Below are 13,697 nucleotides of genomic sequence, written 5' to 3' on the forward strand. Positions count from 1 at the left end.
CTTTCTGGTCCTGTTCATCCTGAAGCATCACAGACACTGGCACAAGAGTGTTGGTGAGGCAAGCAGCAGGCAGGGAGAGCTGTCTGCCCCTTGTGCTGCAGGCTTGTGCTTGAGTGCAGTTTGGGTGAGCCAGCCCCAGTCTGTCACAGCGCTCTTATATGTGCTGCCTCAGGCGTGACAAGTCCCTTATAGTTTTGCTTTAAAAGTAGCATTCCCTTTCTTTGACAAGTTGCTCTGGGAGAAATGTTGGTGATTTCTCCACCTGTTTCACTTCTCTGTAATACAACATTTGGATGGATCCAGGGTTAAATTTTTTTCTACAGTGACTGGTGTGTCATCAGATTTCTTATGTCAAATGATACGTTTTACTGATGTTTCAGAGCTCTGACTAAGTTGTCCCAAATGCTAGATATATATTAAGAGAAACATTTACCCCCACCTTGCAAGACTTTGCTGACAAGGTCATAATGGGTGGGTGGAGAGTATGGATGGAACCCTGTCTTGATAGGGTTTTGGATTGAAAGAGATTGTTTTGCACTGAGATGGTAAAGTAACTTAACCCCTTTGCATCAGGCCTAATATTTTGAGGGGGGCAAAAATTTCGAGCCCCCTTTTTCAATTCTTAAGTCTTTGAAAACATTTTTTAGCTTATAGTTGAAAAAAAAAAAGAACAAAACAAAACCCCAAACACACACCCAACCCCCATCCCCACCCAAAAAAAAAAAAAAAAAGAAACCGAAACAAAGCCCCAGAACAAATCAAGGATTGAGCATAAAGTATTTCATAAGTTTAATTTTCCCAGCAAAGCAACCCTTAGTTTCCAATTGAGGTTTTCCAGCCTCTGATAAACTACTGTTGTGTCTAGATTGACTTTCCAAGAAGTTAAGAGATCTGCATGGAAAAAAAGAAATCTCACTGGGGGACACAGAGTGCCATTTACTGTCTGAGTCTTCTATATACCTGAAGAAATTTAAATAAAAGTCAGGAATAATTTTTTTTTAAACTTGTGTGTAATTTGAAGGCAACAAAACAGGTTCTAGAGCAATGCATAGTGAAACTTTGGTGTTAGGGTGTAATTACTGTTCATGTCTATTAATTCCTCCCTGTTTAGCGCGGTGGTGTGGCAGAATGCAGGTCAAGCCAAATTAGGAGAGAGCTCCAATCTGATGGGCAGTGTTTTACTTTGTCTTGTGTAGTGTTCAATGACCTTGGCCATGGTTTCTGATCTTGTATGAAGCATTGAGTATAGCAATATCCTGGTGTGGAGGTCATTGTGTAGCTAGCGCATGATCTTAGGGAAGGCTAAAATGAAGAATTAAACAAAAAAGGAGGAGGTAATTGAAAATGAGAGTGTGCTTAGGTACGTATTGTTAAACTTCCATGCAGTCTGCAGGTGTGAGGGACTCTTTTGCTTCCTCTGCTTTAGAAGTTACCCTCAACCTCCTTAGATAGTGGAGCCTTTACTGAACAGCCAGTTCTTATAGGTGACCTACCATGTAGTAACAATTAAGTAGTGGTATAATAAAGTAGCAGTGGCATTATTAGGGAGCACAGATTCTTATTAAAATTATTCTTGTGCTTGACCATAACACTGAAAGTTTTGACTTTTAACTTAATTGTTATAACGTTGCATATAGACTAAGCATGTTTCTTATAAACTTACTCCTTCAGCAAACTTTTTTAAGCTATGTCAAATCTGTCTTCCCTAAGAGCAAATTATAAACTCAGTAGAAGTTTGTAGTTAACATTTAAATCTTAAATTATATTTCAAACTTGATGTGGAAGTTTTAGACAGCTAAATGGGACTGTGTGAAACTCTTATTCTTTACATTCAAAAATGTCACACTCAACAGCAAAGCAAGTTTCAGAAAGTTCATCTGGGCTTATAGGGACTGTTGAGCTGTAGTGATACTATCAGCTTCCAAGACCACAAGTTGCGTTAATACTGTGAGGCTTCATATTTGCTTGAAATGAGCAATGAGAAGTATTTTGGTGCGAGTGCCTCTATTTGAAGTGGTTTGTTTGAATTAAGTGTTTGGGCCTTTTAAAAATGGACTTATGTTTATAGTCACCTTCTTATTTTCAGCTAAGCCATAACATTAAAACTGTGACACTACGACCAAATGGTAGAAAGCTGTGCTGCCTAATGCTAACACTAAAGGATACCAGCTTCCTGACAATAGATAAGGTACCATTTAAAGATGCCAATGAAATGCGGATGTATTTGGATGCAGTCCATCAAGACAGGTTTCATACTGGTAAGTGCTATAGCTGTAAATCAAGTTGTTAACAGTTTGGAGAGGGGTCAGTGCTGTGTTGCCTTTTTATATATCTTTAGCCATTTTGTCCTTGTGTTACTGGCTTTCTTTGCATTTGTGTAAGTGCTTTCTGGCCCTGAACCCCAATTTTTGTTACATACCTTTCTCATCATATACCTCTTGTCATGCTGAACAATAAGCAGAGATTAACATGTAGGTATGGCATATATTATAGTCGGTTGGTATTTCAAACACTCTTGTTTATCACGCATGCAGAGCCTCTTTCCTTTTTATTTTGCCTCTTATTTTATTTTGTTCTTTTTAAGGATAGGATCTTTACTGCCAACTGAGTAAATGACCAATATAAGGGATACCCATAAACATAAACATGTGCTTATGTCTGTGCCCTCAGAATGTTGTACTGTCTGTTGGCAAGAAATCTAGTGTGTCCCTTCCAAAAGCAGCTCCAGCTAAATAACATCTTACAAATAAGAATGCCAATTGGTTAAATGACAGACAAATAAAATGTTGTGTATTTTTCCTGTCAGTTGGAAAACCCTCTCAGGGATCTGGCAGCTTTGGAGGTGTGCTGGGCAGCAGGACCACACAGAAGGAAGTTAACAGGCAATTCTCTTACATAGAGAACCAGGTTTGTTTAATTGTTCAAATTTTTCCTCTCTAATTTTCTTTCATTCATTTCCTTCTCTCATTCTCTTAATGTATGCTATAATAGCAGTGTAAATACTTACTTTGCATCCAAAGTCTTTGTAATCTAGAGGGCTTAGAATAGATGTATACAGGGTGGTTGGCAATGCTGTATCTTGCTCATGAGGAGTCATATATTCAGTATGAATATATGAATAAGGAAGGTCAGTGTCTGGCTGTGGAAGACAGAATATGTTCTTCATGCTGAGCTGTCAGTCGGGCAGAGAAGCAGCAGAAATAGTGGGGAAAATACATGATTAAGTCTTGCTTCTCACACAGTTGTGGATATCTCTGTTCATACTGAATACCTTACGTAGCAGCTGAACTTGTTACAGTCAGCATAGATCTTACTGAGTTTAGCAGACTTCAGCCAAATATATATATTATATATAATATATAAAGCCACTGACCTGATTTTGCATCAGAATAAAGTCACTGAATTTGTAGCATTCTGCTCAGATTTTTTGTGTAAATTTTGCAGATTTTTTCCCTCCTAAGTGTTTTTCCTTCAAAATGTTTTTATTCATTTTCTCCCTGCATAATGCAGATTTCATGATGTATCTACCAGCTTTAATTTACTTTGTGAATATACCTGTATTACCACCCTGAGGGAAGATATTTTTGATGTTGTCCCAAAACAAGTTTTGCGTGTTGCTTAAAGGCAATATCACAGCAAAAACTCCAAGGCTCTGTATACAGTGGTAAGATTAGACTTGTTTAGGTTTCAAGTCTAAAATTGACCGACATTCCTTAGTCAACTTGGCTCTTTCCATTGCATTACATGTGGCACTTGCTTGCCCAAGGCTGTTAGGGCACTGTTCTAATTATGTGGGGTTTAATATGGCTTTTTTTTTTTAATACCCACTCCCTAGGATTGATTCGGGGATTGACAGAAATCATGCCCTGAGATTTTTAATGTCAGTGCACATGAAGAAGATTTTTTAAAACTAAAGTTTAACTGACTTAGCGTTGGAAAATGAGAAGGGAAATTGATTACTGAAGTAGAGTTTCATGTTTATGCCTCATGTTTTTATATAATCAAAGTTTTACCTATGTCTAATTGGTGTTAAGCTCAAGCTATTACAAGTAACATTTTTCTGGTTTTGGATGCTACACTGTAGCAAGTAAAGCAGTGGTGTAAATGTTAGAATAGACTAGTAGTAGTGTTGGCACAGGCTTTCAAGGACAGTGGTAGAATTACCATCCCTGGGAATGTTCAGAAACTGTGTAGATGAGGCCCTTAGTGATACGGTTTAATGGTGGGCTTGGCAGTCCTGGGGTAGAAGTTGGATTTGATGATCTTAAAGGTCTTTTCCAACTGATTTGATTCTGCGTTTTTCATTGTTATGGTTCTGTCCCTGCCCCCTCCACTTGGATTTTGTAGACTCCTCCCAAAAGAGTGGTCGTGGAAAGTAAGGAGGAAAATGCATTACGCAAGGTACTGGGTACTCCCCCGAGAGCGTCCATTAAGAATTCCTCTGGAACTGGAACACCTAGCAACAGGGTGAACATCTCAGCATCTCCTGCGTCCTCAGTCCCCCACAGAACGGGCTTGTTGGAGAATCGGTAGGAGCATTATCCTCTTACCATGATATTGCTAAACTTTAGCTCTCTGTAGAGCTACAGGTGGAATGTGGTACACCTAGAAGTAAGAAGGGAATGTTTCTTCCTCTGATTTTGCTGTTACTTTTAGCAGGATGTTAATAAGTGCTTTTCTAGCCTCTGGCTGGTACTGGCGCTAGAGCTTTATCAACTGCTTAAGAGTTGGGCAGACTAAATCATTCTCTGTATGCTATGTTATAAAAGTGGAGATTGTAGAAGATAGGTGCAAAATACACAGAAAACATTGAGGAGTTCTGTTCACTTGGAAGGGGATCACTTACTAGCCTTTCTGAAAGAATGACCACTTCAAAAATTTTCTGTCATCAGTGAAAAGAGGAAAAGGACACAACCTCCTGGTTCAGAAATGAGTGAAGATTATCCCAAAGAGAATGATTCTTCAACGTAAGTAACTGTATTTTCTAGTTCCTGATTTTAAACTCTTCATTCATTTGTAAAGGGATTTTTTCCTGAAAAGAATACCTGGGTATTTCCTGTCTCAGCAATGTGGTACAGGCCAACCACTAGTGAACTTGTGAACACACTGGGTGCTTGAAATGGGGTTTGCATTCAGGATTAATGAAGGAAATATAACCTGCTTCCGCAGCTGACTTGCGGGAACTGGCGTATGCAAATTTTGTCATCTTTCTTCTGTCAGTCTAGTCTGGGCTATCATGTGCTATACATGTATAGCAGTAGATACCTTCTTTATTGAACTTCTTTGACCCTTGTCAAAACAAAATTCATAAAGGGAAATTGTGATTTGGAGAATAAGCACCATGTGGTTGAAATCACATTTAAACATAACTAAGAAGGCTTGTTTAAAGAAACAGGTTAAACTGATCTGCAAGTGAAGTTCAACCGTTCCATAGTCAAGTATTAAAGGTGATAGGAGAGAAATGCTTTAAACAAATTGTAAATACCAAGCAGGAATATCCTGTATCTTTTATAACTGCACTGACTACCACTCTTGTTTGTCTGTAGGAATAATAAAGCCTTGAGTGATCCAGCATGGAAGTACTTGAACAGTAGCAGAGAGAAACAGTTAAATCTGAAGCAGGCAGAGGAAAATAGGACATCAGGTAAAAAAAGAAAAAAATAAAGCCAAATGATACCTGGCTTTGACGAGTTTGATTTTAACTTTGGGATTAGTTTAGAAAGTTGCTGCAGGTGTGGTTTTCCTAGTCTGCTTTCCCTGTGCCATTAACTTTCAGGCTTTCTATAGAGCTATATATGAGATGCAAACAACTTGTCTTCGTTTTTGAAGCCTGTCTTGCTCTAGCGTGACCCTGACCTTTATACTTGGGTGCTGATGCCAGCCCATGTGCCAGCTTGTTTGAAAATTCAACAAGCAGCTTCAAACTTTGCTCCAAGTTGCCCTTCCCCTTGGGAGGGGATTCCTGTAAAAGCCTCAGGATTTCCTTTTTGCTTGCTTTTTTTCGTATGTTTTTAAAGCTCTCCTTTGCTATTAGTGCCCACATGAATTGTAGGCTGGGGGTTTTTTTGTGCTGAAAATGTGTACCAGTTGGTTTTACTTCCCTGACTCTTCTCCAGAACTTAGAAGGGGAAGTATTTAGGGCCAGGACTTCCATTCTGTTTGTACCAAAGTTCTGCTGGATACTGGTGTGTGACAAGGTTTTATAGACAGTACAGAAATACTGTAAGTATGTACATAAGCTAGTAAGCAGCATCATTCTTCATTTCTACTACTAGATACTGAGCCCCTTTCCACATTTTTTTATGAGAGATGTTGCTGAATGCATTCTTCTTCTAGTGCACCTCTGATAGCACAAATATGTTACTAGAGGAGCCAGTAAGGTGAATGTTTATCTCTGAGTGAAAATCTGGTTTGCTCTTTACGGTCAAAGTTAGAATTTTTGAGTATGTACCTGCAACGTCAGGCAATAATATTCTGCACTTCATATATATGCAGTTTTGAAAGTCACATGCTTCAAACCACTTCCAGCTGGGATAGAAGCAAATTCTTATTCATGATCCAAACTAAATTACACTGTGATTTACCATAATAGATGGGGTTTTGACTCTTGAGAACTTTTTTTAATGTGGCACCATCTGAGGCATTAAGGTCTCAGGATCTGACACAATGATATCAGGACAATGAAACAATCATTTTTTTTTTTTGTCTCAAGCATATAGTAATTTACTGTGGAATTTGGAGTGGGAAGAGAAACTATTTCCACTTTTGCATATTTACCTTGAATTTTGAGACATCATATTGGAAATCATTAGTGAGTTTTGAGTTACGTGTATCTTGTGTATTGGAACAAGAGGTTGATATTATCTTTCAGATAGTTTAGATTATTCAGTGACTCTTTTATGTTTCATATTGCAATTTGGATTTAATGGAGATATGGTATTAAATTCAAGTAAAACTCCAGCATGTCTTTAATTACATATGATTAATATTTACTAAGTATGTGTCTTTAGTATTTTCCCAACCAATTCTGTAAAACGGTATTTGAGGATTTTAGAACCTTTTCACTAAATAATTTTAAATTAGTCATATAAATAGCTGAGTTACGTGGAACAAAATGACTTGCCCCTCTTTCTGTCTTTCAAGGTATTTTGCCACTGCAGTCATCATCCTTTTATAGTAGTCGGTCTTCATCAAAAGAGTACTCCACTGGCAGTTCCACCCTGGACAGGTAGGACTGATTCACTAGCATGAACTAGCATGAACAATGACAGTTCTTTCCCAGGAATTAGGATCTTCAGTTTCCTGGGTGTTTATCTCATGGTATATAGGTTATATGCATAAAATGTGTGTGTGTATGTGTAAATATATGTATACACACATTTCATTTTACTCAGTGTTGCTACAATTGCTCTAATTACATCTTCAAACTCCGGTTACTGCTTGCAATAGTCAGACTTTCTAAAATCACCCAAGTCTGTTATAGTCATTGGGAATGACTGATCCAGATGTATCTAAGCTCTAGATAGTTCAAATCCTATATAAACTCTGGAACTTTAGACTGAATCCTTGCTTCATTTTCCCAAGTAGCTACATGGTATGGAACTATATAATATTCAGTATTATATATAATACTGAATCCTACTGAGGTTGGAATTTTTCTGTATGAGACACTGCACAGTCAAACTGTTGGTCTCTGTCCTAGATAGATGAGATACAGGATCAAGATAGAAAAGAAGCATTGTCCATGCTTTACACATGAGGGACTGAGTGGTTAGGTTGCAAGGGGCTGAAAAATAAGACTCTGGCCCAGATGTGAATTTTAAGCATATCTTAGGAGAGGTGATCTCATGCTTACATGATCATTCTTTCTCTCATCATACAGTGTGGAGAAATTGTTATCTTCACTGTTATCTTAAAGACAAAGGTTATCTTGAAGGCTGGGTTGAATGAGGCTTTGAGCAACCTGTCTAGGGGAAGGTGTCCCTGCCCGGGGCAGGGGTTTGGAACTGGATGATCTTTAAGGTCCCTTCCAACCTGAACCATTCTGCGATTCTGTGGTAAAAGACTTGGTTACACTGCATGCACACCTGTGGATGTAAGGAAATTTAACCAAAGTATTAAAGTGCTCAGGAAAAGTTCCCTTTCTCTCACACCTCTTTTGCATTATGATACATGCCAGTTATCTTGTGTGGCATTACCAGTCCTTGTCTTCTATAGTGATACAATTCCAGTGTCATGGACTATAGCTATTTAAGGAAGAGTGTTAGAAATCTTACACTCCTTACCCTTTTTATGTTTTTAGGTCTAGTGTATCCGGCCAGACCCCTTCAGCCAAAAGAAGCCTGGGATTTCTTTCTCAGCCTGCTCCTCTTTCTGTTAAAAAAATGAGATCTAATCAAGATTACACAGGGTGGAACAAACCCCGAGTGCCACTTTCCACCCATCCTCAACAACAATTACAAGGGTAAATTTAATTTTCTTTATCTAACATGCGCACTTGAATCATCAGAACATGTACATTCTTGTTAGAATTATTTAATAGGAAAAAAAAATCATTAATGGTCACTGAGACAGGGAATACTTTTCCTAGTTTGGAAAATAAGTATGCTTAAATTCACTTCCTGACAATTGTAGAGATACAATAATTTCAGTTAATTCATGTTCCTCTCATACAATTTCATGATTAATTTCTCTATCTTGTGTATATGCACACTATTTTTTAAATTTTGATTATAGAAACTCATTGGTTCTTTCCTGATAAATGCCACCTCCCACGAGTTTTCAGTTTAGTCTGAAGGGCAGGAGGACAGATCCAATAAGAAACTCTGGAGAGTGGCTGGGGTGAATGTCGTACATGTTGGTAGTGCTGTGTTTAGCACTGGCACGTTTATATATTGACACAGGTACCATGTTCAGTCTTTCTTTTTTTTTTTTTCCCCTCAGATTTTCAAACCTGGGAAACACCTGCTACATGAATGCCATTCTACAGTCCTTGTTTTCTATTCAGTCTTTTGCTAATGATTTGCTGAAGCAGGGTATCCCATGGAAAAAAATCCCACTCAATGCCCTTATCAGGTAAAATTCACTTTTCTGGGAAAGATGTTTTCTGTCATTACTGAGAAATTAATTTTGTAATACTGAAGCACCTTTGTAGAGGGTAATTTGCATGTGTAGATAATAAAAGAAATCCTAGAGCTGTTTGTATTTTGGAGTTTTAATTTAGAAATAGGAAGTAGGCTCTTAAAAATTGCAATGCTGAGTTACAGGGCAAATTTTATATCGTCTGTATTCCTAGTGGCAAAGCAGAAAAAAATAGAAACTAATCTGACCATGCAAATTGAATTTAATGATTTTGTGTTGGTTGTTTTGGTGCCATGTGTTTTGGAGGTTTTTTGGGTTTTTTTTGTTTTTTGGGGTTTTGTGTGGGTTTTTTTTTTGTTGTTGTTGTTTTCGGTTTCCTATCAGTACAAATGTTTTCAAAAAGCGCTGTGTTGGGCTTTTTTTTACCTTCTTGTAAAAAGTATAGCAGGAATAAGTTTCTAGAACTCTAAGGCTTTTTACCTTAAAAGGTTGTGAATTTTTTTTGTTCATTTGGGTCCTGTTTCAATGATAGCCTCAGTGAGACTTCAAAATACTTGAAGTGGAAAAGGTTAATTGTATATGATAAATTTTCATACAGAGCCACTTAGCCACTTACACAGGACAAAAACTTTTAGAGATACTTAAAGTGAGGTATCGTGAATGTTATTTTGTTTCTCTGAAGTCCCGGAAAGCCAATCAGTGTTTCATTGCATTGACTTCTGCAGACGTTTTGCCCATCTGCTTGCTAAAAAGGATGTCTGCAGCCCTGAGGTTAAGAAGGAGCTGCTCAAGAAAGTGAAAAGTGCCATTTCAGCTACTGCAGAGAGATTTTCTGGGTACATGCAAAACGTGAGTACCATATTGACTAGAAACAGTTATGTGTAATTTGTTCAGTGTTTGGACTGCACTGAATGCCTTTCAAGTTTCAGCTCTATTTGATGGTGACTTGAGCTTTTGACTGAATGACGATGACTGCCTGCTGTTTTTTAGAGCAGAACTGCCTCAGTATTGCTGAATGCAGTGAACTAAAATACAGTTTCCCCAGTCTGTGTGTGTTTTGAGAGAAAGATACTGAATGGAGTTGTACAGAATCGCTTTGAGTTTACCCTGTTTCTAGGACGCACATGAGTTCTTGAGCCAGTGCCTGGATCAGCTGAAGGAAGACATGGAAAAGTTAAACAAAACTTGGAAGAGTGAGCCAGTCCCGAATGAGGAGAACTCACCTGGACGAGCTTCTGATGATGTCTCAGCCACCAAAGTTTATACGTGTCCAGTTATCAGTAACTTAGAGTTTGAGGTTCAACATTCTATCATTTGCAAAATGTAAGTATGCTTGAGAGCTTTTCTCATCCTCACCTTAAATGATGCTTAAGTGTTCCTGTCTTATGTGACTTCATCTGCAGGTTAGAACTAGAACTTTGTCTGTTCCAAAGATAGATATTTAGAAAATATTTTATGGTCTAAAAATTCTGTAAACCTCACACCATGCTGTTTGCTGCTACAGGCCTTCTTTGAACAGTCTCATACCATCTGGTTCTTCATTGCATATCCAGTGGAAAGCCTTTGTGCTTTGTTTTTTGTGTACTGGTTCTATGAGAATAGAGAGAAAAGGGGATTTCAGCCAAGTAATGTTATCTCTTAAAAGAATGAGAAGCCATGATTTTAATTTGTTCTTTCTAAGGGCTTCCAGGGAGTGGCATTTTCTTCTGTCTCTGTAGGTTATTGTGGAAGAAGATGTAGACTAGTATGTCAACCAGTAGAATCAACTCTTCTGACCTAGTTGATTCTCTGATTCTTTTTCTGGGCATTTGTTTTGTATGACCTGTGCAGCAGATTGCCACTCTGGGTGCTTGCATGCCACAGAGTTTTCATGAACACAGATATTTGGGAATATTAGTTTGTGTGTGCTGCGTTAGTTCCCTAAAATAATTACAAGTAAATTGCATGCAGCTAATAATTAATGAAGACAAATTATTATAGGGTTTGGGGTTTGGTTTTTGGTTTTGTTTTGTTTTTGGGGTTTTTTTTGTTTGGTTGGTTTGGGTTTTGGTTGTTGTTTTTTTTTTGTTTTTTTTTTTTTTTTTTTTTTTTTTTTTTTTTTTTTTTTTTTAAATTCCAAAAAATAGTGTAAGAAAATTGAGGTTTGGTGGGAGGTTTTTTTTTTTGTTGGGTTTTTGGGGTTTTCTTTGTTGTGGGGTTTTTTTGGTTTTTGTTTTTTTGTTGTGTTTTTTTTTTTTGTGTGTGGTTTTTTGTTGTTGTTGTGGAGTTTTTTTGTTGTTGTTTTTGGGTGGGGTTTTTTTTTGTTATTGGTTGTTTGGTTTTGGTGGGTTTTTTTTGGTTGGTTGGTTGGTTCAAGTTTTTTGTTTTTGAGGATGGACTCTACTAATTTCTTCCTAAAAACAGTTGAAAGTATTTCTAGTCTTTCCCTTCTTCGGGGCTAGACTCACTTCCTTTTCTTCATTCAGCAGAATGAAGAAGATGTGTTCAGATGCATAGCAGCCACTTTGATTTCCTGTATACCTGATCACTTGCCTCTCCAAAGCATTCTGTGTTTTTTTTGTTCTTGCCCTTAAACAAATGTTTCTTTCAACTTCTAAAGCATCAAAGTAAAATCCCCAAATTCAACTTTGTCATAAGCATGAAATAGTTCCATTTTAAGTAAAAATAGATGGATCAAGAGCCATATATTTACTGGGAAGTTACTTTAGCCTAAAAAATGTAAGTTGCTATTAATTTCATATATATTTTTTGTTAGACTTACATAAACATGTTTCTTTTCTAGGTGTGGTGAAACAGTCACTAAACGTGAACAGTTTAATGACCTCTCCATTGACCTTCCTCGAAGAAAGAAATTGCTTCCTTCCCGATCAATCCAGGATTCCCTTGACCTCTTTTTTCGGGTACATATTTCTGGGGCAGTTGTTTTATTCACTGTGAAGTATGCACAGGTTATGTGCCGCATGGAAATTTTTATTGTATAGCTGATTAATAGTTTCTATGACAGTGATTGCAGGCATGTGAAATAATTAACTTTGTACTTTTTGGGTTTGTACATTAACAATATACAGTAGGTTTTGTTGTAAAACGCTGTGCAGACATTAACTGATCTTTACAGTACTGCTGTGAAATAGGTAAACTTCCCATTTTGTGATGGAAGAGTTGAGGCATAAACAAATACAAAGGAGAGAGGGGGGCTGTCAGGCTGAGATAATTACTCAGGAATTGCTGCTTCCTCTCCTGGGTGAGGGCATTTCAACAGCTTATGTACAGCCTTAAATTAGCATGGAAGAAAAAGGTCATGCAGATACAATAAAAAAAATAGCTGTAGTATGTGGATGCTCATTTTGTAAGTAGAGCTTCAATGTGATGTTTCTGAAAGCTAAATATGAGCCTTACGTCTGTAAATCAGTGACGTGTTTTGCCATATCTTGAGACAGACTTGTGGGGTTTTTTCTCCATTTATAGATAGTGTTTTTCAGCAGCATAATTGACATGCTTATTCTTCTAAAAGCTGGTGGAAGTCTTGTAATTTAAAAAAAAAAGTCTTAATTATAGTGATCATTTGGTCTTACTTAAAGAAAATGGCTGTAGAAATGTTTGATAGCTAAGTCATGGAATTTCAGCACACTGATGCTTCCCTTTTTGCTGTCTGTTTAAAAGTGTGCTCTGGTTCAGCACATCCTTAGCAAGTTTAGATAAGGATAGCTTTTCAGGAGCAAAGTTGAGGTTTTGAACAAGAGAGAGAAAACTTCATGTCAAATTGTCTTTCACCAAAGATTATTATGAAAAAAACACCTCACTATGGGAGTGAAAACTAAACCTTACGAGATTGTTCCTTCTCTTTGGAAGCTAATTTTTTTCAATTGTGGCTAATTCACTCGCCTGCAATAGACTCGTGGGAAAAAATCCACATATGTTAGTGGATGTCGTCAACATGTAAGCTCTGCTCCCTGTCCCCTTATCATATGCCTTCTTGTTAGGTCATGTTGAAGGTGATTTTAATTTTAAGTATAACTGCTGTTTTGAAGAGCTTCCGTGACAGCCAAAAGTGATGTGCTTTCGCTGAAATCAGTTTGCTGTGTCTTTTGTTCCATCAGTCGTTTTTCTGTTCTCTTAAACAGGCAGAGGAGATTGAGTATTCCTGTGAGAAGTGCAATGGAAAGTCTGCTGTTGTCACACACAAGTTCAACAGGCTTCCCAGGTAAATGTTGGCGTCTTTCTTTTTCCTTGAAGCACATGTTACAAAAGTGCAAACAAAAGGGCTTTGAAGAATAAAGCTGGGAAAATGTGCAGGACAGCATGTACAAGACAGCGTGTGAGAAAGATGCACGTGTGGACAGTAGTCTTCATGCTGTTCTTCAGTTTCCCTCTAAAGAAGCTCTCAGGCACCCTAAAGAGGTTAAAGAGCACTTCTTTCTTCTTCCCTATCACTACACAAGGAGGGCTGAGGTTTCCCCTTCCCCTTTTCTTGAGGTTTCTGAGATGTGAGGGAAGCAAGAACAGTAAATATATCCTGGAATTTTAATATTTTGTGCTTAGCTGACCTGGTGGGCAGGGCTGAGTTGGAGGCATTTAGTGCCAGAAGGTATATAGAATCACAGAATCATAGAATAGTT

General features: G+C 37.7%; 1 protein-coding gene across 1 annotated transcript in view; it reads left to right on the forward strand.

Annotated features, from left to right (window-relative positions):
• The window catches only part of LOC104403359 (ubiquitin carboxyl-terminal hydrolase 37-like), a gene marked incomplete at its 3' end in the record, with an annotated part of 15,307 nt that extends 1,641 nt beyond the window's left edge, over nt 1–13,666 (forward strand). Inside the window, 13 exon segments of the mRNA XM_010011471.1 lie at nt 2,087–2,258; nt 2,807–2,907; nt 4,348–4,529; nt 4,893–4,967; nt 5,547–5,644; nt 7,144–7,228; nt 8,303–8,464; nt 8,944–9,075; nt 9,807–9,930; nt 10,199–10,404; nt 11,864–11,981; nt 13,203–13,288; nt 13,580–13,666. Coding sequence (XP_010009773.1) covers nt 2,087–2,258; nt 2,807–2,907; nt 4,348–4,529; nt 4,893–4,967; nt 5,547–5,644; nt 7,144–7,228; nt 8,303–8,464; nt 8,944–9,075; nt 9,807–9,930; nt 10,199–10,404; nt 11,864–11,981; nt 13,203–13,288; nt 13,580–13,666 — 1,628 coding nt within the window.
• Nucleotides 13,667–13,697: the final 31 nt, after the last annotated feature.

Source organism: Nestor notabilis, unplaced genomic scaffold (assembly GCF_000696875.1).
Source record: "Nestor notabilis isolate BGI_N333 unplaced genomic scaffold, ASM69687v1 scaffold14080, whole genome shotgun sequence".
Classification (NCBI taxonomy): domain Eukaryota; kingdom Metazoa; phylum Chordata; class Aves; order Psittaciformes; family Psittacidae; genus Nestor; species Nestor notabilis.